This window comes from Orcinus orca, chromosome 5, assembly GCF_937001465.1.
Source record: "Orcinus orca chromosome 5, mOrcOrc1.1, whole genome shotgun sequence".
In the NCBI taxonomy this organism is placed as follows: Eukaryota; Metazoa; Chordata; class Mammalia; order Artiodactyla; family Delphinidae; genus Orcinus; species Orcinus orca.
The window spans coordinates 130,197,751-130,224,879 of record NC_064563.1 but is presented as its reverse complement, the minus strand read 5'-3'; the positions used below and the strand labels follow the sequence as shown (position 1 = coordinate 130,224,879).

General features: G+C 39.1%; 1 protein-coding gene across 4 annotated transcripts; it reads left to right on the top strand.

Annotated features, from left to right (window-relative positions):
* Window positions 1-4,381: 4,381 nt before the first annotated feature.
* MRPL39 (mitochondrial ribosomal protein L39) lies at window positions 4,382-26,684 on the top strand. 4 transcript variants are annotated; one of them, XM_033418068.2, is made up of 10 exons: window positions 4,382-4,520; window positions 5,315-5,521; window positions 7,316-7,455; window positions 10,103-10,202; window positions 11,279-11,346; window positions 14,809-14,921; window positions 17,446-17,511; window positions 18,966-19,119; window positions 23,675-23,738; window positions 26,581-26,684. In XM_033418068.2, the coding sequence occupies exons 1-10, from the start codon at window positions 4,457-4,459 to the stop codon at window positions 26,586-26,588; spliced, it is 984 nt and encodes a 327-aa protein (XP_033273959.1). In that variant the 5' UTR covers window positions 4,382-4,456; the 3' UTR covers window positions 26,589-26,684. The 4 variants fall into 4 exon arrangements, with proteins under 4 accessions (XP_033273959.1, XP_033273958.1, XP_033273967.1 ...); XM_033418076.2 differs by having other exon boundaries at window positions 4,423-4,541; XM_033418070.2 differs by having other exon boundaries at window positions 4,433-4,677.
* Window positions 26,685-27,129: the final 445 nt, after the last annotated feature.

Sequence of the window (27,129 nt, the reverse complement as noted above, 5' to 3'; positions counted from 1 at the left end):
GCGAGACTGGGACCCCTCTGGTGGTGGGCTTTGGCTCAAGGACACCCCTCAAACCCTTGATGACCCCTCTTTAGCCTCCTCTCTACCCTCCTTCCTTCTCTATTTTATGAGGGGTTAGCTTTACCAGGCTCCTCCCCCTTTTCTCTCATAGTTGTTTCCCCTAATAAAACCCTTGTTTGATTAACTCTGTCTTGGTGGCTCTTAGGGGAAGCAGACGAACACAACCTGATAAAAAGTACAGCTTTTCAAGGTAAAGAACCACATGTTTGCTTGCTTGCATTTTGGGTCAAAAAGGGTGGAAAATAAGATTATCTGTTTGGGTTAGCAGACCGAGGCCTCAAGAACTCTCAAGGGTACATAAGAAATTAACAACAGTGGTAACCCCTGCCAGGTTTTGGTTAAGAACTTGTGAATGGGGAAAGAAGCTGGGAGGAAATTCTCCACGGTATGATATTTTTTTTGATTTTCCAAGTGAGTAAATGTATAATAATTTGAAGATGTGAAATCAACTATTTGGATTTAAAAAAACCATGTAAATTTGAGAAACAAGAAAGCATCGGCTTTGGAGGTCGATCTGCATTTAAGTCTCAGCTCATCTCGTGATTGTGGGAGAATAACTGTGTTACTGGATTCTAGATTTCAGTGTTCTGTTTCTCGATGGAGACTTTTATAACCTCATTTCCTGGCTCCCTGCAGAAGGCAGACACCTCCTGCCGGACTCCACTGGGCTTGGCTGTGGGACTTGCTGGGGTTAGGGGACTCGGAGGCTGAGTACCAGCTGGATCTGAGCAGAAGCTCTGAAGGGTCCTGATGAGTCCTTGCTCTCTTTTCTTTTTGCCACAGAATCACAAGTCCCAAGCAGGGGCTGCTTTTACAGCGTGGATTCTGGGATAATATTGCAGAGCCCCAGCGGGCCTGTAGCTGCTGCCCCTGACAGGCAGTGTGCGCAAACCCGACTTTTGTGGTTGAAAACTACTGTGGTTATTCCCCCAACTTTTTATTTGGAAAAATTTGAGAATAAAGTTGAAAGAGTGGGACCATCAGCACCTCACTTAGCTTCACCAATTGGTAACATTTTGCCACATTTGCTTCCTTTCTCTTGCTCCCTCTCTATGCTTACTGGACTGTTTGAGAGTTACTTACAGGTGTGAAGATACTGCATCCCTAAATATTTCAACATTATATCCTAAGAACAAAGCCTTTTTCCTATATCAATACAATAATCATATCCAAGAAATATAATATTGATACAATAATATTAATTAGCATACAGTTTATATTCAAATTTCTTTCATAATAATCTCCTTTGTACATTTTTTTCTTTCTGATCCATAACCCAAGCAAGGATCATACACAGGTACTAGTTGTATGTTTCTTTAATCTCCTTTAATTTAGAGCAGGTCCCTGACCTTTTTTGGTCCATCTTTCACGAAACTGATATTTTTGAAGAGTACAGGCTGGTTGCTTTATAGAATGTATCATTTTCTGGATATATCTGATTTTTCTTCCTCATAACTCTTTAGATTCAGGGTCAACATTTACGGTAGGAATACTACATGGATTATTTGTTTATATCACAACAAGGAAGCACAAATAATGTCAAACTGTCCCATTTTGGGTGATGACAAGTTTGACCACGACGTTAAGGTGGTATCCATCAGATTTCTCCATTGAAAAGTTTCCTTTATCCCTTTATGTTTTGTCAGTAATCTGTGGGGTGATATTTGTGAATATCTTGACCCTCAACAAACTTTCCCCATTGGTTTTAGTATCCACAGATGATCCCTTCCTGAATTGAACATTACACTGGTAGTTGCAGAATGGTTGACTTTTCCCCATTCTGTTATTCCTACTCTATGTGTTACCTGGCATTCTTTTGTAAAGAAAACGTCCTCTCCACTCTCTACTCCCATTTATTTTTGAGTATCACTATGGGCTCATGGATTTTTAGCATACATAACGTTATAATCCTTCATCATTATTCTTTTTGTAATTCAAACTAAATTTGTACAATGGGAGCCCCCTTTGAGCTGGATCCTGTGTCCTTTTAACATGTTTCTTCCTGTCTTTGAGTATTTTCTTGCCTTCTGGCACAATAAGATGCTCCAAATTCACCTTCGATATTTACTGTCACAGACCTGATTCTTCTTATTTGGGAGGGAAATTGAAAGAGTGAGACTAAGATTTGGGGAGAGGGGTGATAAAGAAGGGGGCAAGATAGGAGATTTAGGGTAAGGAAATATTTGGGGGGTTCTTGGCCAAATATCTAACTCAGGTAGGTCTCTCAAGCTCTCCCAACCTGAATTTCCTCTCCTAGAAAATGAAGATTAATAATATGCTTATTGCATGAGTAGGTTGTGAGAAAACCTGATTGATTGGCATGTTCAACATGACTGGCCATACATTCAGTATTTGTTGGACATTATCATTTCTAACATCCTTCCAGCCAAGTTAATTTCTGTGATATTTGTGGCTTCCAATCACTGCTTCCTGTGCAATTCATGATTAAACTTGTTTAAATTTATGTTCTGAGGCTTTGTTTAAGTATCACTCTAAAATGTTCTGCAGGCAACTACATGAGGTTAAATGGGGATAGACTCTAAAAGGCTAGCGAAACAAAGATCACCAAGGGATCAAATTTAAGGAGGAAGCAAAAAATACACATTTTTTGCTGATATATACACATCACACATATATATTGATGTATGCATATTTCGTGTTTTGAGATAGTATCTTAATTGAGAGGTGGTCTGGTAAAATGCAGACTGGGTTTAAATCCAAGTTCGGACACTTACTTACATTCCTCATTTAAAAACTGAAGATAGGGCTTCCCTGGTGGCCCAGTGGTTGAGAGTCCGCCTGCCGATGCAGGGGACACGGGTTCGTGCCCCGGTCCGGGAGGATCCCACATGCCGCGGAGCGGCTGGGCCTGTGAGCCATGGCCGCTAAGCCTGTGCTCCACAACGGGAGAGGCCACAGCAGTGAGAGGCCCGCGAACCGAAAAAAAAAAGAAAAAAGTGACGATAATTATACTTTCCCTGTGCAGTTATTGCGAATGTACAATTTGGGTCAAGGTGACAGATCTAACAAGCACAGAGTCTTCTTTTTTTCTTGCAGTTTTATAAATAATGTACAACTCTGTTTAAGGTGTACAGCATAATGATTTGACATATGTATATATTGCAAAATGATTACCACAATAAGTTTAGTTAACATCCATCACCTCATAAAGTTACGAAAACAAAATACTTTTTCCTTGTGATGAGAACTTTTAGAATTTCCTCTTTTAGCAACTTTCTAATACACCATATAGCATTGTTGATTATAGTCATCATGTTGTACGTTACATCCCCAGTACTTATCTTATAACTAAGATTGTGCCTCTGGACCACGGTTCCCCAATTTCGCTGCAGGAGGTAAGTCTCACGGTGCCCATCTGTTCCTTAGCCAGTATTGCCACCTGGTGGTGGTGTCTTTCAATTGCAAGTCAAGGAGCAGAGTAGGGAAAGGCCTTGAGCTGAATTTGTCAATTTACACGATTTAAATAAAGCTATAGCAGTAAACAACTTTGAATAAGAGCATTTCCATACTAAACCTCTGGGATGCTTACTTCAATATCAGCAACATCCTAGTCGGACAAAGGAATCAGACACTGCGCTGAATGCAAAGGCATTCAGTCGTTCAACAAATACATATTGAGCACCTACTGTGTGCCACGCTGCATTCTGGGTGCTTGGGATCCATCAGTGAACAAGAGACAAAAATTCCACCCTTTAACATGGGATTCTTTTAACGTGCCCTCTATATAGTATATAAATTAATCTAGATAATTTGTAAAACGCTCTACGGATTACAAAGTTCCCTCCAACGTCAACAGGACACGTTTTGAGGTCCATATTACTACGGCTAAATAAATGGAGAAGCCGGGCGCAGACCCACTTCAGCTACCCTAAGAACTCACCCTTGCAAAACCGAGAGTTAAGCCAAGAGCTTGAAGATGCCATCGACGTGGCCGGCCGGGCTGACCACGAAAGTAAGAGTAAACAGAAGTCAGCTTTTCTGTTTTTCTCCCCAGAAACATACTTTGAGAGAAACAAGGGTTTTGCTCAGCAGGCGGGGAATCGAACCTGCGGAGGGTGACGACGCGTGTCGGGCTCTGCGGCTCCAAAGGAGACGCTTGTCCCCCTGCAGAGCCCACCGGGTGGCCGACCGGGCGCCGTGGGGCCGAGGACCTCCGGGTCATCCTGCGCGTGCCGGGAACAAGCCGGGCTCTGGACTCCAGACATCCAGCGACTATCAGCGAGGCGCGAGCGCGCCCCCTGGTGGCGGATGCCGCCCGACAGCCCGGCCCGGAACAAAACTGTCCGACGGAACCTGGGGTGCGCGCTCGGAGTTTCCGGGGAAGAAGACGGAGAAGGACTTGCGCGCGGAGGTTCCTAGCGCCGCGGAGGAGGCAATGGCTGTGGGAGTCTGGGGCTTGCGGCTCTGGCGGGCCGCCCCCGGCGGCGGGGCCAGCTGGAGTGAGTTTTAGCGGCCATAGGGTCAGGGAGGGAGGCTTAGAGGATGGCGTCTGCCCAGATTGGGCCCGAGGCGGGTCCTGGGGGGTCCCGCGGGGTTGGAGGCCGAGGAGGGTCTTTTGAGTCCTTGCTGTGTTGGCCGCCCCTTCCCAGCCTTGGGGTACATATCTCGGGACGCGAGAGGGACGGGGAGGGCAGGGGCGGGGCCGCGGGAGGAGCTTGGGGTGCCCCTGGGAGGGAGACCACGTCCCGGTGCAAACGTGTCCTTATTTTTCCATTGGACTCGTACATGCCTTGCCAAATCCTCTGATTTGGGGTTTGGAAAATAAGCTTAGCATTTCTCTCTCTACATATGGAGAGTTTTGGTGTGGGACCTGCAGTCTCGTGGAGCTTTCTTGTCCTCAAGGCCTTTTCAAAGCGACAGTTTTGCTCACGTTTCCAATGACTGGTCTGGTTTTGACTCCACTTCCTGGTTACTTTTTGCCCCTTATTGTAAAGCCCAGATTGGAATACGACCTAGGAAACTGGTGGGAAGTGGCGATCTGATGGTGAAAAAGCAAACTTGAAGTAAAGGCGCGGATCAGGGCAGGCTGCAGTTCTTTTCCGTGGGCGTTTTAATTATTAATATTAGAAAGGGGTTTAAGTTTACTTCTGAACTCATTTTGGTGAACAGCGTTTAAAGTTCCCTTGCCTCCTATTCTTTCCTTGTTGGAGGATGGTGATACGGGAGGGGAACAGGGTGGGGCAATATATTATTTTTTTGGTCAGTATTCACATTTATTGTAACTTCTGCACAGGATTTATAGCGACATCACCTGCTTCTCAACTGTCACCGACCGAACTGACAGAAATGCAGAATGATCTCTTTAACAAAGAGAAAAACAGGCAGCTATCATTAACTCCCCGAACTGAGAAGATTGAAGTTAAGCACGTTGGGAAATTTGACCCTGGCACTGTCTTTGTCATGAATAAAAACATCTCAACTCCTTATAGCTGTGCCATGCGTAAGTAACGAATCAGGGTACCATTTTGAAGATTTTGCATAAATCAGGAGAAGAACCGGTACAGAGGAGACAAGATGCTGTAATTGCTCCCTGAAGTTCCCGGAAGTTCTCCTTTATCTAGCATCTTACTGAGTGTTCACTGCAGGCTTAGCAGTTGAGGGCACTGTGGGTCTTGAAAGGTTGGTGCTGTAACGCATAGGTTGTCCTGGGACTTGCTGGAATCTGGCTGAGTTTAGAGGGCTGTCATTGTTTCCTGCAGGAAGCAGACCTGAAAGCATTGCTACTAGTGTGCTTGCCTCTTTTAGACACACTGTGGTGTAATGGGAGCAGTCACCATGTGAGTCCCATTAAAGGATTTTGGGGTGGAGGGCCTGCCCTGGCCTCAGATGATCAGCTTTTTTTGGCCTTCTTTTCCTTTCCTGCTCTTTATAGCCTAACTTAAGTCTTTTATCTGCTCACCACTTGCCTCTGTGTGTTGTGTCTTTGTTTACATTTACATGTACATGTAGTAAATGTGTGAGTGCATGGGGTGAATGTGATTGGGGTAAAAATATTTGTTGTGTTCATATCTTAAGGGAGGAAACAAGGCCCTGTGTGTGATTTGGTGTGGAAATGAAGGGAACAAGGCCTCTATGTTATTTTCGATCAAAATGCTTTTGTAGTAGCTTTGATAGAACTGGTAACGTTTAAATTCCAAAAGAACAAAAAGTAGATATGTACACCTACATGCTCGCTCATATATGATTGGCTGCATTGTTCAGATTTTTGGAAAACTCAGTAATGATTCCATTTAAGTAATTAACTTTAGTTAAAAGCTTAAGCTGACCTGCCGAGTGTGTACTCTCAATCTTCCTTTACTTTGGCACTTGAATTAGTACTTATAATTGCTTACTTGTTTGGCAAGCATTTATTGAACCTCTGCTGTAGGATAGGCATTAGGAATACAGAGGAGGCTAAGACAAAGCTCAGGCTCAGGAGTTTTACACACATCACATGTAGAGATGAAGCCTCTGAACCACTCTTAGCATGACCACTGCCCTCAGACTTGCTTGTCACTCATACCGTCAGTCATTCAATAAATTTTACTGAGTACCTAGTGTATTTCAGGCCTGATGCTAGTCTCTAGCTATACGGGCAAGTGAGCAGAAATAGGCATGATCCCCGCCTTATGGAACTTATTTAGACCTGTGGTTTGACCACTTCTGTGAATAGCTGGGTACTCAAAAAACATCTAATCAGAGTTGGAGTTGCATTCTGGAGTCATATAACAGACCAGAGCTGATTGGTTTATGTGTGAATTCATACTGATAATTATTGAATAAAAACTGGTAACTATGGTATTTAACTTGAAGAGTCCATGTTAGGGAAGTAAAGATGGTTTGGGAGCAAGACCCCAAACCCATCTAGAACAGACTTACTGGGATGTGTATTTATATATTTTCCCTTCTAAGCTGTGTGTGCATATAGCCAAATATATCCACGATGCCGCTCTCCGAATATTTAAGGGTAGCTCTTGGAAAACTATTTTATTACTTAATAATTGACAGATTAATTTCAAGTTAGACTTAGCCTTAATGATTTTTGTTTGGGTAATTTCATTAATAATTAGCAATACATTGGATGTGTTGGGAATCATTTTTTTTATTGGCGACAAATCTTTTTTTTCTCCCCAAAAAGGACAGCTTGCAGAATCTTGCCTTTCTGTTGTTTTATTTCTTAACGTAGCGCTTAAACATGTAATTTTTCACTTGGGTTTTGTTAGAGTTAGATCTTCAATCTGTTTTAAATTCCTAGATTTAAGTGAGTGGTACTGCAGGAAGTCCATTCTGGCTCTTGTGGACGGACAGCCTTGGGACATGTATAAGCCTTTGACCAAGTCATGTGAAATTAAATTTCTTACTTTCAAAGATGATGATCCGGGAGAAGTCAATAAGGTATTTCTGCCTCTATGTTCCTTTGTATCCCTCCCCCCAGTTTTCTTTCTAGTCTTTTTTTAAATTAAAATCTGTTTCCTATGGAGTTTGAAATGTACAAATCTGGCCAAGGTCAAATGTTGTACTGTACTAGATAATCAGGGTTTTACTTGGTAGATTAGGCATGTTCATAGTTCAAAAATCCTCAGTGGCATTGATGTCTCTGTATTTTGGTTTGAGAAAACTAAATGACATTCATATCTTTGTTCAGCTTGCTTTTATTAATCACCCTGTATATTGCAGTAATTTCATTCTTGTCTTTCACCATCTTTTCTGGATTATTTCAATAACTTTTTAACTCTCCCACCCACCCCCCCCCCTTTTTTTTTTCCTGCGGTACGCGGGCCTCTCACTGTTGTGGCCTCTCCTGTTGCGGAGCACAGGCTCCGGACGCGCAGGCTCAGCGGCCATGGCTCAGGGGCCTAGCCGCTCCGCGGCATGTGTGATCTTCCCGGACCAGGGCACAAACCCGTGTCCCCTGCATCGGCAGGTGGACTCTCAACCACTGCGCCACCAGGGAAGCCCCCACCCCCCTTTTTTAATCTGAAAGTCTTCCTTAATAGTCCTGCAAGAGTTTTATTAAATGATGTAAGGATGATGTCACTTATTCCTAAAGAACTTGTCTACCTGATAACCGTTCATATAACTTTCCCAGCTCTGCGTGGACACTTTTCTCACTCTCGCCTGCCTTTTGAGCTTCACCTTCCATGGCATCTTTCCACTTCGTCTTTGCTCCAGTCACACTGGAGGACGTGGTCACTAATGGTTTCTGTTGTGTTATCCTCCTTGCTTTTGTTGATGCTCTTCGAGTATTTTCTTTCCTCCCTATTAAAATCCTGTTTATCTGTTATAGTTCGATTAAAATGCCATATGCTCTGTGGAACCTTCTCAGTTTCTTCTTGTCAGAATGAATCCCTCTTTTCTTCCGGGCCTCACAACATGCGGCTAGTGTCTCTAGATACAGTAGTTTGATTTTCCCTTGTAATACGAACTGCTGAATGTACTGGATTCTTGGCTCTGTGACGACAGGGATCATGTCCCTTATTAGATCTTGTCCTTGACTTACATACAGTAGGTATTTAATAAATATTTGTTGAAATGAAATACTTAAAGAAGGAAATGGTAGACATGATAATAGTAGTAGCTAACATTGAACATTTATTGTATATCAGGCACTGTTTTAGTGATTCACAGGTATTAACTCATTTAATCCTCTTTAAAAATTCCCATAAAAGGTGCTATTGTCTCCTTTCTACAGATAAATAAACTGAGGCAAAGAGAGGTGTCGTAGCCTGACCAAGGTTACCAGTTTGCTAAGTGGCTGAGCCTGGATTTGCATCTAGGCATTGACCCTGGAGTTCACCAGACATTAAAAACAGTCAAGTCAGATAGATGAAGAAGTGCATTTTGCTACTGGCCTTCAAGGCCTGGGTTTGCATTTATTTTTAGTATATTTGTATGGTTGTGTAGAACACATTCTGGAGCAGTCTCTGCCATGTGCAACCAAATGAGCCCACTCTTGTCCTCAGATACGGAGAAGAGCTTAGGAAAGCCACGTGCCTAGTTATAGTAGTGCCAGTACAGAGCTTAAGATGGTGTAGGACTTACATTTCTCTTTATGACTCTGGGAAGGTCATTGCATGGATACCCATATTGGGCATGTCCATGGATCAAAATGCTAGTGAGATGGAAGCCCAGTTAATAGTGAGGTTGCTTTGTTATAAATATGAATAACCTAAGTGATATGTGATGTTAGGTATAGGATAGGAGTCATAAATAATTCTTTTTTAAAATTTTATTATTTTATTTTTATGTTTATTTTTGGCTGCATTGGGTCTTTGTTGCCATGTGCGGGCTTTCTCTAGCTGCAGCAAGCGGGGGCTACTCTTTGTTGCAGTGCGTGGGCTTCTCATTGCGGTGGCTTCTCTTGTTATGGAGCACGGGCTCTAGACGCACGGGCTTCAGTAGTTGTGGCACGTGGGCTCAGTAGTTGTGGCTCGTGGGCTTTAGAGCACCAGCTCAGTAGTTGTGGCGCACGGGCTTAGTTGCTCCGTGGCATGTGGGATCTTCCTGGACCAGGGCTTGAACCCGTGTCCCCTGCATTGGCAGAGGGATTCTTAACCACTGCGCCACCAGGGAAGCCCGTAAGTAATTCTTAAAAGTTGGCTTCCATTATAAAGCAATTATATTCCAATAAAGATGGAAAAAAAAAAAGTTGGGTTATCCCTCCATATTTATGTATGTTATAAACAGGTATATTTTAATATATTTATTTTACTTTAGCACAAGTTTGTTAACAAGTTAACTTTATACTGGGTTAAAAGTAAAATTACTACCGATAGTAAAACTATTTATTGGTTGATAAACATTATAGTGTCTGGTATCTTATACAAACATTGCTAACCACATGAAGTTGGTGCTTCATTCTTTTGTGGGTTTTGCTTGGTGGTGGTCATGTCATGGTCTGATGGTAACCATTGCTAAATGTGGAGGATGGACAGATATTTGAGAAATGGTTCCTAAGTCAAAAGTCAACCTAGATTTTAATATTAAAGAAATGTTAGTAAATCTTGTGTTTATTATGTTTGTGTGCATTTTATTTTTCTAGGCTTATTGGCGTTCTTGTGCCATGATGATGGGCTGTGTGATAGAGAGGGCATTCAAAGATGAATATGTGGTCAGTTTGGTCAGAGCTCCAGAAGTTCCAGGTGATGTACACATATAAATAAATAAATAAACATATATATGTGTGTGTGTGTGTGTGTCTATATACATATATATATATATGTGTGTGTATATAGACACACAGACACTTTCTGTAATCTTTGAATATTTTGGTACATATTTTTGTTGTATAGAGTTCACTTCTAATTTAGTCTAATATAAATTACCATCATACATACATTCCATTTATTATGGGTAACAAAATCCATCCTATTACTGTCATATATACCTTCTATTTATAATGGTAAAAGAATCCATTTTATTTAATTACTGGCGGTCAGTTATTAACATAATAGAATTAGAGGAGAATGTTTCTTTTGAATGTGAATTTCATGTAATTATATTGTGTCAGTATTTATTTCTTAGCATTTTAAGTACTTATTTCCAAACAGAATGGGAGGAGGAGATATGAGTATAAATAGACTTCTGTAGAAAACTGTGTTTAGGTGGTACCATTTCACCAGAAATGACCCTGACACTGGGGAGGAATACCATTTTGGGGAGGTGGAACAGTTCACATTCTTTGTAATTTTCCTAAAACTAGGATTTTGCAACAGTATGTGTAGTAGGATCACAACTGTAGTTTTTTTTAAAAAGGTGGAAGTTTATATACCAAAAAATATTTGATTTGGCAATAAATGATTCTAAGCAAAACAAAACAACAAAAAATGAAATTTAGAAGATATTAAAAAAGAAATTAAACATTTCATGTCCATTTAGTTATTCATCTACTTATTAACTATCTTACTCTTTAGGAATTTTTATATCTAGTAACTAATATTTGAGATCTCTATGGTGGTAATATTCCTGAAGAAAATGTGAATGGTTAAAAAATACTGGTGATGTTGGGTTAACAAAAAGGTGAGTTAGTTTTATGGTAGGGGGAAAGTTGGTATAGCTCTGACAAGCAGCTGGAATAATGGTGACAATTTTATAATTTGTAGTGTTGGGAGAGATTGTTGACCCTTCATTTTATGGTCTAAATATTCATTTGTTGCAAATTAGTAACTTTCTACCCTAACAGATTTGACTTTGCTTTTTATTTTGGTTGGATTTACAGTAATCACTGGAGCCTTCTGCTATGATGTAGTTTTGGATAAGAGACTTGATGAGTGGATGCCAACAAAAGTAAGTCTACTTTTTGGAGTATTAATTTTAGAGTCTGTGCCTTTCTTTGTTAGAACGAGTCCTGTGTTAGTATTGTTGAATGGTACTGCATGTCGAGGATATTAAAAGAATCAGTCAATCTTTATTGTTGCTTTTTAGTGTATTTAAGACAAATGTATATGATTGAGGGTATTCACAACAGCATGGTACCCAGAATAAAATATAGAAGTTTAACTGTCTTGGTTGATGTGGGGGCGAGGGGCCTGGAGCCTTACCTCCTTGGATCTTCAGAGCACAATTTGAAAACCACTGCCCTAAGCCATTTTAAGCCTATTGCATCCTGAGATCTTCCTATCACCAAGGGTTACATTGAGAGTGGGGGAGGGGTGAATTAAAATATCGGGCTTTGACAAAGGTAACCGAAATAGCAGCAAACTAAATAGCAGCAAACTAGCCTCTTCTGGAATGGTCTGCCTTCATAAGGAGGGTGCTCCTTGTTGGTCTGGGACTGGGGTAGCAGCAGGAGCCTGGTTAACAGAGTGAATCTAGATCAGGTGCTGTGTAGGTAGAGGATGCTGATGGCTTGCAAAAGTCAAGCCTAGAGGCTTAGTTATGATTGGGGAGAACAGACAAATGCCTAATTCTTAATTAAGCAAAACTGTATGTCCTACAGATTGGAAGTCTGGAGATCAGAAGAGGGGAGGCAGTGTAGCATACCATTTTATCAATTCCGCTATGTACATTTTTTTCACATTTTAATATCTCTGAAAACAAATGTGTCTTTTGTTTGTTTCTATAACTTTTTAAAATTAAACTGTTTTTAGTTGAAGAAAATTATAGATACACATGGAGTTTAAGGAATAATACATAGAGATTCCATGTTCTTTTTACTCAGTTTCCCCAATGGTATTATCTTGCAAAACCATAGTACCATATCACAACCAGGATATTGACACTGATACAGCCAGGAACATTTCTATCACTGCCAAAATTACCCACGTTTCTCTTTAGTCTCCATCCGCCCCCCCATCCTTAAACTGTGGCAACCACTAATCTGTTCTCTATTTGTATAGTTTTGTCATTTCAAGAATGTTTTGTAAATGAAATCGTTCAGTATGTAATCTTTTGGGATTGACTTTTTTCACTCAGTGTAATTCTGTAGAGCAAATGTGACTTACAGTAGATAGCATCTTATGATTATAACTGGTAATGTTTTTTCTTAGTGGTACATCTTGGATTTAGTGAAATATTGTAGTTTCTAAAAGCAAAAATTTTGGAGTCAGCCAGCAAATGCATGGAAAGATGCTCAACATCACCAATCATTAGAGAAATGCAAATCAAAACCACAATGAGGTATCACCTCACACCAGTCAGAACGGCCATCATCAAAAAATCTACAAACAATAAATGCTGGAGAGGGTGCAGAGAAAAGGGAACCCTCCTGCACTGCTGGTGGGAATGTAAATTGGTACAGCCACTATGGAGAACAGTATGGAGGTTCCTTAAAAAACTAAAAATAGAACTACCATATGACCCAGCAATCCCACTACTGGTCATATACCCTGAGAAAACCATAATTCAAAAAGACACATGTACCACAATGTTCATTGCAGCACTATTTAAAATAGCCAGGACATGGAAACAACCTAAATGTCCATCAACAGATGAATGGATAAAGAAGATGTGGCACATATATACAATGGAATATTACTCAGCCATAAAAAGAAACAAAATTGAGTTATTTGTAGTGAGGTGGATGGACCTGGAATCTGTCATACAGAGTGAAGTAAGTCAGAAAGAGAAAAACAAATACTGTATGCTAATGCATATATATGGAATTTTAAAAAGCCGTACTGATGAACCTAGTGGCAGGGCAGGAGTAAAGATGCAGACGTAGAGAACTAACTTGAGGGCATGGGAGGTTGGGGGTGGGAGGGCAAGCTGGGACAAAGTGAGAGAGTGGCACTGACATATATACACTACCAAACGTAAGCTAGATAGCTAGTGGGAAGCAGCCGCATAGCACAGGGAGATCAGCTCGGTGCTTTGTGATGACCTAGAGGGGTGGGATAGGGAGGGTGGCAGGGAGGCTCAAGAGGGAGGGGATATGGGGATATATGTATATGTATAGCTGATTCACTTTGTTATACAGCAGAAACTAACACACCATTGTAAAGCATTTATACTCCAATAAAGATGTGGGGGGAAAAAAAAGGAAATCACAAATGACACCTGAAAAAAAAATTTTTGGAGTCAGGGAAGATCCAGATTTAAATGCTGGCTTTGACAGTTATTTCTTGTGTAATCCTGCCGTTACTGCTTAATATCGAGAGAGAGAGAGAGAGAGAGGAGGGAAACAGGAAGGAAAAAAGAGAGAGAAAGGGAGGGAAGAGAGATATTGGGAGAGATGGGGGCGTGAGGGGAGAGGTTGGAATGGTTTCTTCATGATCTGTGGACTTGTGGCAATATAATTTCTTTTTTTTTCAAGTCTGTCAAGATTCTTAATTCATTGGGGGAGTTAAGTAAAAACTAAGGAGATGAAAATTTAAGTCTCATTATGTATGAAACTTGCTGCCTCCTTTTCCTTTTTTTAAAGATAAAACTTTAAAAAAGAAATGTGCTAGTTAATTGCAGGCACCATGGGGTTTAGAAAGTGGGGGAAAGTTACAGTCAAGTAACAGCTATATTAAACCATGAATGTGCATTGGTTGTACAGAAAATTGTCCATTTAAGAATGGAGAAGAGTCATTTCATTCAAAAGAGTCTATTAGGAAGTTTATGGAAAGAATTTTATTGCAAAAATTATTTGCATAATAGTGCTTGATCTTTTCTGTATTCGTTATGATTTATAGTGTGAAAACTATAGTTTTTATTTATAGTTTTTATTAAACTCATAAACATTGTTAATGTGTATTATTAATCATTTTAATTGTGTGAAATTGACATTTTCATTAAACAGAAATTTCTAATATTGGATTTATGCTATATTTTGGACATGGCCAATGATGACATTACATTTCCTAGTGAAAGTTTCTGAATCACATAAATAATAATTTTTTCCTCATGCCTTTATTTAAAAAGCTTAGTTTTATACTCATAGTATAAATAAATTTTTGTATCTTACCATTTACTTCTTAGTATTTCTACTTGTTGCACCATCATTTTAATAAACATTTATAGGGCTGTATAATTTGAACGAAATGTTCATTAAAATTTCTTTGTGGGATTATCCATAATATTTCTAATATAGGCGGCTATTTAATTACAAGTTAATTGCAAGTTTTATAGTTTGTAGAATTGGGAAAAATTGCTAATTGTACATTTTATGGTTCCAGTATTTAATTGTTGCAAATTAATGCTTTCCTAGCAAATTTGCTTTTTGTTGTAGTTGGACTTATAATATTAAGCATACAGTTTTATCTGCCTTATAGGGAAATGTTTTTAAGTAAATTGTTACAAAAGGTTAATACTTTCATTTTTAAGGAGAACCTATGTTCCTTCACAAAAGATGCTCGTACTTTAATTTATAAGGATCTTCCATTTGAAACTCTGGAAGTTGAAGCAAAAGTGGCGTTAGAAATATTTCAACACAATAAGTAAGTGTTGGCTTCCTTTTAAACAAAATTAAACCTCCCAAAGTTGTATGTAATGAAGAAAATTCAGCTCTTAATAACTTTCATATTTGATGTATTTATGTAACACACTTTTTACTTTTTAGCTCTGGGATCTCTTTTCTGCACCAGCCTATTTGCTTTTGTTCATCTCATTATTTCACTGAGAAGAAGTACCCCTGCCACACCTTTGATAATTTTCTTACTTTGTCTTACTTCTCTTTTTCTTTGGCTAGTCCTTTTCTTTATATCACCATAGCAATATGTTTCCCTTTTTTCCTTCCATTGTGAAGTGGTAGCCTACGTTAAGAAATTGTATTATTTTGAATTTAAACTTAAATTTATTTAAACTGTTGCATTTGGCAACCTTTCCTTCCCATCTTTCCACTCTTCAGATGAAAAGGGTAAGACAGAAAATACCAGCTGTTCGGAGGCAGCTAACAGCTGAAGTAAAACGTTCACACAGATCTTAGTCTTCTGCATGGGAATTAGCCATTTGATAGATTTTCTTCGCCAACATGTTAAATCCTGCCTGCCTTCTCAGTTCCCTTTTTCACTCAGAAAACTTCCAATTTATCTTCTACTAATTGTGAGAACATAAACTAAATTTTAATGTTAAACAAATTAAAATTAGAATTAATTAGAAAGGAATACCTGCATTGCAAAAAATCATACAGATACTAGATTCTGAAGCCAAAATGTGCACCTGCAAATTGTTAAAGGTAAATAGTTTGGAATTTCTTTAGCTATTTATAAAATGAGGCACAGATTCTCATGGGCTAGTTTATAACATTTAGCATATTTTGGAACCAGTGTACTTAGAAAGCAGTAGGAATATACTGAACTGGAGTACAAATTATTCTTTACAACTAAATTACCATTAATTCTATAAGAAAATTCCTTAAATTATCAGAATTTATCAAGTCACCTCCCCCACCAAAATTCTAGGGCTGTGTTGTCCAATAGAAATATAATGTGAGTCATCTATATAACTAAATTTATTAGTTAGCTATATTAAAAAAAAATTCAGAATAAAGGTGAAGTTAATTTTAATAAAACAGTTTTATTTAAACAATGTATGTGAAACATTTCAACATGTGATTGATATTAAAAACAATATTTTATAATTCTCTTTTTCATACTAAGTCTTCAGAATCTGGTGTGTATTTCACACTTAAGGCACATTTCAATTAGGACTAATTACATTTACGTGCTCCATAGCTACTATATTGGGCAGCGTACTCTAAACTTTCATTTCATGTTACACTGAGATTTCCCTTTCCTCCCACTCAACTGTCAAAGTCTAGGAGAGGCTTGTAGGACTTTGGTAACTTTAGGTGAATGTGTAAAGGGAGGTGGGAGATCATCTAGGGGCAAGTTTGAGGAGACAGAGTTTTGGAGGTTGAAGGTGGATCAGTGATGGGGCCTTTCTCCTGTAGGGGGAACTTTCAGTGGCTTTGCCTCCCAGGGGACAGGAGTTTCTCTTAGAAGTGGGTCAAGAGGAACAAGTATTCAAGGGAATTGGCTCCCTCAGTAATCATCAGGGCTCTGGAAGAAGGGGTATGGCAGTAAGCGGATGTTTTTGCACAAACTGACGCTTCCCAACCTTGCCACACATGTGTAATGTTTGTTTAGCATTCTGGGGTAAATAGGCAAGGCTCTTAATAGTAAGTGGTAAGGTCATGATTTGAACCTGGGCTGTGCAGTTCCATCTGTACTATTCATTATACTGACAGACCCTAGTGGATTTGAGAGACATTTAGGCAGTAGAATTGATGTGACTTGGTAATGAATTGGATGGAGGGAATGTGGTGGGAGAAACAGGAATCAAGGAAATCTCTGAAGTTTTTCACTTGGAGCTGCGGGTAGTTGGTGATGTCATTTATTAAACTAGGGAATTCAGGAATAAGAATAAATTTGGTGAGAAAAGAGAGGGTAAGTTTTTGTTCAGTTTGAGAACTTGGGAGTGTAAGATGCTTGTAGACACCCTGGTGGATGTCTGGAGTGTTTTGGATATACAGTTTGGGGCTCAGAAGAGGTATGTGGATTGGAAGCAGAGGTGTAGAAGATATAAACACATAAGTAGTAATTAAAACTGTGCAAATCAAGGAGCTAGCCCAGAGAGGATGCTTAGAGTGAAAAGAGTTTATGGACAGAACCCTTGAAGGGCAGGGAAAGAGAAGGGTGACCAGAGAGTTAAAATAACAAGCAGTAGGGAATGCCACAGAAGCCAGTGGAAAAGAACACTTTGAGAAGTGGAGGTGAGCAGTGGAAATAAGGACTAAAGAGTGTCCATTAGGTTGGCACCAAGGAGAACAGTTTGGTGGAGTTGTGAAGCTGTGGCCAGATTGAAGGAAGTGAGGTGTGAATGGGAAGTGAGGAAGGGGAGACTCCAAGTGTAAACCCCTCTTGCAAAAATTACGGCTGAAGAGGAAGAGAAAGGGAAGTGGCTTTAAACACCTTTTTGTACATTTAGGATTAAAACATTTGTTTCTTTGCTGCTTTTTAGGTACAAATTAGATTTTATAGAAGAGAAGGCATCTCAGAACCCTGAGAGAATAGTCAAGCTACACAGGTAAGTAAACATATAAAAATTGACTGCTATGCTAATTTATAGGAAGGTTTAGTTTTATTGTTACCTGACTGGTGTATGACTGGAAAAGATTTGTACCTTAATTTGTTGGTCTTATTACCTTACTTTTTACTGCTTTGTTCAATTTTTTGCTATGGTGTAATTGGAAGCTTTAAGTCATCTTCAGGAACAGTTGTGGTTTCTGTTCCTCATTTTATTGTTTGTTATTTCTATTTCTGAAAGAGTTGGAAACCATTGTAAGAAAATGTAATTTTTAGAGTTAATTTTGAAATTGGGCAAAATACTCATTGTTATGAAATGAACATGATTCATATGTATATAGAAACATGAGTACTGCCTAACTAGTTACTACTTATGTTACATATAAGGAAGTTATATCACAGTGTGCTTTCTGATGCTGGGATGAGAGAGGTAAGAATGCATTATGCAAAAGTGGCTTCACGGCCTGTATCTGTTTTCTCAACTTAATGTTTTCTTGACTCAGATTTAAATTTTTTCCTCTAGGAAGCTGTCTTACATGCTAAATTCTAAACTCTGTTGCAGTTAGTTGTTATAAGGTGATAGGATATCAGTTTTAGACATTGGATCCACTTGATAGCATGATGTGTTCAGTGATCTTAAGAATCTTTAAGGGACTTTCTTGGTGGTGCAGTGGTTAAGAATCTGCCTGCCAATGCAGGGGACACAGGTTCCAGCCCTGGTCCAGGAAGATCCCACATGCCGTGGAGCAACTAAGCCCGTGTGCCACAACTACTGAGCCTGTGCTCTAGAGCCCACGAGCCACAACTACTGAAGCCCGTGCACCTAGAGCCCGTGCTCCACAACAAAAGAAGCCACCACAGTGAGAAAACCGCTCACTGCAATGAAGAGTAGCCCTGCTCGCCGCAACTAGAGAAAGCCTGTATGCAGCAACAGAGACCCAAAGCAGCCAAATAGTTAATTAATTAATTAATTAAAAAAATATTTAAAAATCTTTAAAATTATATTAATGCTAAGTAAGAAAAGGATTCATTGGGTTTTTTTTGTTTTTTTTGTTTTTTTTCGTGGTACGCGGGCCTCTCACTGTTGTGGCCTCTCCCGTTGCGGAGCACAGGTTCCGGACGTGCAAGCTCAGTGGCCATGGCTCACGGGCCCAGCCGTTCTGTAGCATGTGGGATCTTCCCGGACCGGGGCACGAACCCGTGTCCCCTGCATCGGCAGGCGGACTCTCAACCACTGTGCCACCAAGGAAGCCCGGATTCATTGATTTTAATTTCTAAAATTTTAGTCTCATCACTTGAGATTCTTGTGTCGGGGGCTATTAGAGATGGAATTGATCCACATAGATTGTTCTTGATTAGGGATGTAGTGGCAAAAAGAATGAATAGATTTTTTTTTAACTATTATAAGTGATTTGATTTTGAGGTTTTATTTGTTTATTTTTTAAATCAAATCAGATTTGGTGACTTCATTGATGTGAGTGAGGGCCCTCTTATTCCAAGAACAAGTATTTGTTTCCAGTACGAAGTGTCAGCGGTTCATAATCTTCAAGCCACCCAGTCGAGTCTTGTACGAAGATTCCAGGGTCTCTCTTTACCTGTGCACTTAAGAGTAAGTAAAGCTTAAAGTTTCAGCTCATTCAGTTTGGGTGTGGGTGTGATTCTGGTCTTGATTTTATACCAATTTGAAGGACATACATTTTAATTTTCATTAAGTTGTGTAACACTAATATTTTGTCAACTTGGGTTTATGATTAAAAATAATTTTACCCAGGATGTAAACAGATAATTTACAAAAGAAGTATTGGTTGAAAAAATTAAGTCAAATTAAGATAGTTTTTCTTTTTTTTATACATTTATTTATTTATCTATTCTTGGCTGCATTGGGTCTTCGTTGCTGCACGTGGGCTTTCTCTAGTGGCGAGCGGAGGCTACTCTTTGTTGCGGTGTGTGGGCTTCTCATTACGGTGGCCTCTTCGCTGTGGAGCACGGGCTCTAGGTGCACGGACTTCAATAGTTGTGGCAGGTGGGCTCAGTCGTTGTGGCTTGTGGGCTCTAGAGCGCAGGCTCAGTAGTTGTGGCACACGGGCTTAGTTGCTCCGCGACATGTGGGACCTTCCTGGACCAGGTCTCGAACCTGTGTCCCCTGCATTGGCAGGCGAATTCTTAACGACTGCGCCACCAGGGAAGTCCGAGATAGTATTTTTAATACTTCAAATTAGTATAGAGGAGGGTGCAGTGAGGGGTAATGGAGCACATATTGATAGGACCTTCAGGGGTGCCTTTTGGCCTTAACATTTGGCACGTTCTTCTCCCTAATCTATTTTGAGGATCTATTCCATATCATTTTCCATATTACTCCCACCCCTTGCTAATGCTTCTATTTTTTAATTAAAGTTCTGATTTTGAGATAATTGTAGATTTATATGCAGTCCTAAGAAATAATACAGAGAGATCCCAAGTACCTCTACCCAGTTTTTCCAATGGTAACATCTTGCAAAACTATAGCACACTATCACAGCCAGAGTATGGACATTGATACAGTGAAGATACAGAGCAATTCCTTCACAAGGATCCCTCATGTTGGCCTTTGATAGCCACAGCCACTCACACCCACTCCCCTCTGCTCCGCCCCCACCTCCTTGCTTCTGGTAACTTCTCATTTGTTCTCCATTTCTATAATTTTGTCATTTCAAGAATGTCATATGAATGGGATCATTCACTATTGTGATCTTTTGGGATTGGGTTTTTCACTCAGTGTAATGCTCTGGAGATTCATCTAAATTGTTGCATGTATCAATATATCAATAGTTTGTTCCTGTTGGGCTCCCCTGGTGGCACAGTGGTTAAGAATCCGCCTGCCAGTGCAAGGGACACAGGTTCGATCCCTGGTCTGGGAAGATCCCACATGCCGTGGAGCAACTAAGCCCATGCGCCACAACTACTGAGCCTGCACTCTAGATCCCGCGAGCCACAACTACGGAGCCTGAGTGCCACAGCTACTGAAGCTCGTGCACCTAGAGCCTGTGCTCTGCAACAAGAGAAGCCACCCAATGAGAAGCACGCGCACTGCAACGAAGAGTGGCCCCTGCTCACCACAACTAGAGAACGCCCATGTGCAGCAACAAAGACCCAAGGCAGCCAAAAATAAAAATAAATAAATAAATAAAAAACAAAACAAAACAAAAAAAACAGAAAAAAAAATTGTTCCTTTTAATTGCTTAGTGGTATTCCTTGGTGTGGATATACCACAGTTTGTTTAGCCGTTCACTTGTTAAAGGATATTTGGGTTGCTTCTGGCTACTTTGAATAAAGCTATTCTGAATAAAGCTGCAGTAAACATTGGTGTGTAGGTTTTTGTGAATAAATGTTTTCATTTCTTTGGGATAAATGCCCAGGAGTGCAATTGCTGGGTCATATGGCAGGGGCATGTTTAGTTTTTTAAGAAACTACCAAGCTAAGTTCCAGTTTCTGTTCCCACCAGCAGTGTGTGAATAATCAGTTTTTCTAATCCTTGTCAGCACTTGATGTTGTCAGTAATTTTTATTTTAGCTATTCTGATGGGTTTGTAGTGGTTTCTTATTTAATTTTAATTTGCATTTCCCTACTGGCCAGTTATGTTGAACATCTTTTCATGGGCTTACTTGCCATCTGTATCTTTTTTTGATGAAATGTCTGTTTTTCTCTTTTGCCCACATTCTAATTGGATTGTTTGCTTTTTTACTGTTGTTTTGAGAGTTTTTTTTTTTGTTTTTTTGATATTCTGGATACTAGTTCTTTGCTAGATATGTAGTTTGCAAATATTTTCTTTCTGTCTGTAGCTTGTCTTTTCAATTAAAAACAGGTAGCAGTTTTTAATTTTGATGAAGTCCGGTTATCAGTTTTTCCCTTTATGGATCATACTTTTGGTGTCAATTCTAAGAATTAAATGCCCAGCCCTAGATCCCAAAGATTCTCCCCTATTGTTCTTCCTAAAAGTTTTATATTTAAGTTTGTAGTTTATTTTGAGTTAAATTTTGTATAAGGTGTGAGATTTAGGATGAGGTTCCTTGTTTTCTTTTTCCCTATACTTGTCAAACTTCTCCAGTACCATTTGTTGAAAAGGCTATCCTTCCTTTGTTGAGTTGCTTTTGTACTGTTGTTAAAAATCAGTGGTCGTATATGTGTGGGTCTATTTCTGGGTTCTCAATTGTGTTCCATTGATTTATGTGTCTATTCCAGATATCACACAATCTTGATTACTATAGCTTTAATAGGTCTTAAAATGAGGTAGAATAATTCCTCCCATGTTATTATTTGTTATAAAAATTGTTTTAGCTATTCTAGATCCATTGCCTTTCCATTTAACTTTAGGGTAATCTTTTTTCTATCAATAAATCTTGCTGTGATTTTCTTTTTTCTTTTGCCCTACCCCGGTACGTGGGGAGTTTCTTGTCTTTTGGGAAGTCTGAGGTCTTCTGCCAGCATTCAGTAGGTGTTCTGTAGGAGTTGTTCCACATGTAGATGTATTTCTGATGTATTTGTGGGGAGGAAGGTGATCTCCGCGTCTTACTTTTCCGCCATCTTCAATGGTTCTCCTTTGCTGGGATTTTGATAGAAATTTTATTAAACCTGTATATCAGTTTGGGGAGAATTGATGTCTTTACTGCATTGAGCCTTCCAATCTATGAACACAATATATCTTTTCATTTATTTAAATCTTCTTTCATCCCTTTCATCAGCATTTTTTAGTTTTTACCATACGTGTCCTTTACATGTTTTTTCCACACACCTTCCTTTCCTAGCTTTTTCCATTTCAGTGAATGATACTGTCGTCTAGCCGGCTGTTTGAGGTAATCCTTGATTCTCTGTTTCCCTCATAGCCATGCCACATCCCATCCACCAGCAAGTCCTTTCAACTCTTAACCCTAAAACATATTCCGAATGCATCCACGGCATAGCAGCTCATCCACTACTGCTTCCCTCATCCCTGTCGCTCTTTCTCTTCACTCCCCTTCTTTGCTTTCATTCTTGCCCCCTACAGCACATTCTCTGCTGAGTAGCCAAAACGAAGCTTTTAATATACAAATCAGATCATGCAGTTCCTCTGCCCCAGACGTTCCAGTGGCTTCCCATGAACAAATGCCAACCCTTCACTCTGTCTCACAAAGCCCTACGTTGTGTGGCTCCTGCCTCTCTCTCTCTGACTGCATCTCATACCGCTTTCTCCGTTACCCGTTATATTCCACTCACACCTTAAAGTCTCCCACCCGCTGCTCATTCTGCCTGAGCCAGGTATGGTTTTCCCTTTAACATACCATGCTGCTCTTCCTCCAGAAGGTTTGCATGTACATATTTAGTAATTTTACCTTTTATTACAGATTTTACCAGCTCATCCAGTTTGAAATAGTCCCTGACCCACCCATATCCCTCAGTATCACCTTCAACTGAGTTAGTAACATTGATGTGGTCGTTTTGCACCTTGCATTTTTCATTTATGCATTCTGATAATCCTCTGCTACATAAGATTGTTAAGAATTAAGGAAAGTGGTTCTATAACTTTACTGTTGTCTTCATTAGTTTTTACTTGTTCTTTAGGGTAATTTACTAAATCCTCTAGGTCCGCTCTTTCAGTGTGAGATGTCACAGTTGTTTTTTTTTTTTTAACATCTTTATTGGAGTATAATTGTTTTACAATGTTGTGTTAGTTTCTGCTGTATAACAAAGTGAATCAGCTATACGTACACATATATCCCCACATCCCCTCCCTCTTGCGTCATAGTTGATTCTTAATGAACCTTTCCTTGTGCTTGCTTGTGATTTGAAGAATGACCACTAGCATGTTGGAATTGGCTATTTAAGAAAAGAACGGGTGGAAAAGTGGGACAGATTTTTGCTTCCCATTAGAAGGAACGTGTTCTACGGTGGTAATGATTAAGAAGGACAAAGAGGAAGAATGGCATATTCAGTCCTTAAGTCTTCTTTTCTTAAATGCTAAACAAAGCAGCTGCTCTGTATAGTATGTACCCTTTTTCCCTACTTGAACTCACTTTTGGAACCACTTCGCCTCATTAGTACTGCCTAACTTTTTATGTATTTGTTTTGTTTAAAACCTATGTAAAGACTCAGCCTCTTCTATTGTAACTTTTGTGCTTTATATAACTTATAGTAAATCTTTTCTTCTCAAGGCACATTTTACGATATGGAATAAACTATTGGAAAGGTCTCGGAAAATGGTGTTTTTGACAACAGGTGAGTACATTTCTATGAAGAAATTTTCCTTGAAATTAAGCAACCACTACTACCACAACAACAAAATAATAAAGAAAAAAGAAAAGAGAAAGAAAGAAAAAAGTAATTAGTTGTCTAAATAGCTAAAGCGGTATTGTGGTTGTTGACCCTGTTAGTATTTTGGCAAGAGAAAAGTTGTTATTTGGCAATTCTTTTCATTTTTATTTGTTAGTATCATGGGAATGATATTGTAGAACTTGAAGAAAAATAAGAATATTACTGTATAGTAGTTGTAGTTCTTAATGGTTGTAATGGTGTTAATTAGGTCTTGATAATTTTTTGGTAAACTTAATGAACATTTAAAGATTTGCCAGATATGAGTTAAAGCTGCCTCGACAGTTGACATATTAAATATGCAAATGTCCTGAAGAACCAAATTTGAATACTTGTGCTACTGTCGTTTATTCTGTGTCACTAGCATCTAGATTTCACAAATAGGAATGATTATATTTCTTGACCACGATCATCCCTGTTCACTCTTTCAGAGACTAAGTGTTAACTTTTTACTTACATTATCTGATAGCTCTCCTGTGTAACCTGGCCTCATGAACCCTTCCTCATTACCCTAAGTTTCCACTCTAGTCAAGCTTACAAGTACGCATCAAACTTACTTTCTTGTTTCTTTGTTTTAGTTTACCTTCTTCTGTCACTTCATTTTTTTCCAGCTTTATTGAAATACAGTTGCCATACAGCATTGTGTAATTTTAAGATATACTGTGTAATGATTTGTTATATCTATGTATTGCAAAATGTTTAACACAATAAGGTTAGTTAACACATCCATGATCTCAGAGAGTTAGCTTTTTTTTTATGATGAGAAGGTTTAAAATCTCTCTTAGCAACTTTCAAATACGTATTGCATATTGTTAACTCAAACTTATGCTCAAGTTTGTTTCTTTATGACAGTTATGTCTAGACTCTGTTTCCCATCCTCCTCCTGTCTGTTTACATCCTACTCATTCTGCAAGACCTTGTCCAAATCGTACCTTCTCCATGTAACATTCTCAGAGTAATCTCTGAACAAATATCCATCCCTGCAATCTCTGCTTGATTGTATCCCTCCTCATATTGTTTTCTGATTATTTTTGCTAGTACATTTACATTGTGTTAACCCATTCAGGGTTGGCTGTATACTATGTGTAATGCCAGAGTTTGAACACAGCACTCGGCATATGGGGGATTACCCAATACATTTTTAGTGATTATTTTGCATGATGATGTGTAAACCTAGTCTTTATCAATGACTTTACAGATAGAATTCACTATTTAGGCACTTAGCTATAATGTTTTTGTGTAAAGGTGATATAAATTTTCTTTTTCTCATGAGAAGAAAGTGTTTTTGAATAGGGAGAGTAACTTTGTCTCTTTGGTTGGTCACAATGTCCATTTTAGATTAAGAAACTAGAGAAAAAAATGAGTCTATAAGAAATGTAGAAAAATAGTAGAGACAGTAACCTAGAGTAGTATCTAGTAGAAATCAGTGAGTAGCTGTTTTTGCAACATTTATTTTGGTTCAGTTTCCTTCTTCCACTGTTTGTTTGCTCGTCTAAAGGGAGTAGGTTAAACATATGCTTCATTGATTTAACTACACAGACTTATTGAATGTTTGTTATGTGCCAGCAACAGTGGGTATAGTAATGAACACAATCTTCTTGCTGTCCTCAAGGAAGTTACTTGAACAGGATAACTAGACTTAGAAGCAGACAATTCAGGTGTACATGTGGGGCTCTGGCATAAAGAAGAGAAGGACCCAAACCAAGCTGGGAGGGGTTGGTTAAGGAAGCTTCCCAGGAATTGATGTTTCTTAAGCTGGTTTTAAGCTACTCGCCTAAGAGGTGTGGAGGAATGGAGTGTGTGGTGAATGTAAGATGAATCTGGATGTACAGTCACATGTAGGGTGGGTGATGAGTCCAGATTAGTTTGTTGGAAATAGAATATGAGGGGCTTGTCTTCCATGATGTGGAATTTGCATTCCCCTCCTGAAGGTGATTGGAGGTAACTGGAGAATTTGAATAAGGAAGTGACAGGTAACTGGAGAATTTGAATAAGGAAGTGACCTATTGGTAAACTATTCCTGTGTAAAAGCTCATTCTGGGGGCAGCATGGAAGATAACTGTGACTTAAGCCATAGTAGATGATGAGATCCTGAAGTTCCGGCAGGGCAGTGAAAATGGCTGTGAGAGTTACTTAGGTGGGACTAATAGGACTGTTGATTAAATATGCAGGTAAGAGAACTGTGGATTCTCTCATGCCAGGCTTGGGCACCTGGATAGAGCCGTTCACTGAAATAGATAATGCAGGAAGTAGGGCAGGTTTTGGGGGTGATGAGGGATACAGTTTAGCTCTGTTTGTTTGCTATGTCTGAGTGACATATAATAGAAATATTAACATACAGATATCTGTTTCTACTAAACCTGTATTATACTATATTCAAAGTAGAATTATTGATTTTTTTCAACAAGATAGATTGATTTAAAATACCTTGTTGCAGCACTGCTGATATTTTTCTTAAACTAATGATTTCATTTTATAGATGAAAAATAAAATGACCATCTTGAGAAGCCTAGATATATGCCTCAGTGTATTTTTAATGGAATTGTTGTACTTGGTAATTTATATTGGGAACTTGGTCTTGTAAGTTTTCTTCTCTTTCTACTTAACTTTCTATAATAATTACTATTGAAGGAGAAAGACAAAGACAGGGTCATTATAAGAGAAAGGCTGTGCAGTGATTTTAAATGGTGGGTGAAGGGTAAAACTAAAAGTGTTTATTAGAAAAGTAAAGCTATTTATGTTTTTACAGGTACCTGAAGATCAAACTCAGCCTACAGAGGAAAGTGCATCTGCCTAGTAACTTCCTCAAATTTAGATATGTGTAGTAAATTAAAATAAAAGTTTTCTATGTAATGTTTGTGTGTGCTTTTTGTCTTTTTCTCCCTAAGATGTATACTGATGTTTACTTTTTCCTTTTTCTAAAGGATAACACAATAAAAATTTTACACAGAAACAACCCTGTCTCCTCCTCTCCCCGAATGTAACACTTTGGCCTGTTTTCTCCTTTCAGTCCTTTTTTGTACATGTATAAACATATATGCACAAATACAAATGCCATCTTTTACAAACATAAATAGGACCATCCTAGTTTCCATTTTTCACTGTTGTCAACAGTGATGCAGTAAACAACATTGTGGCAAGTGGCAAGTGTTTGTGGATGGATTAACTGACTATTTACTGAGTAACTGAGTATTTCCTATATACTGGCCATCGTGCTGAGCTTTTCACATGGAGTCTCTTATTTAATCCTCACAACAACCTGTTGAGACGGTGTTTCCATTTTGTAAATGAGGAAACT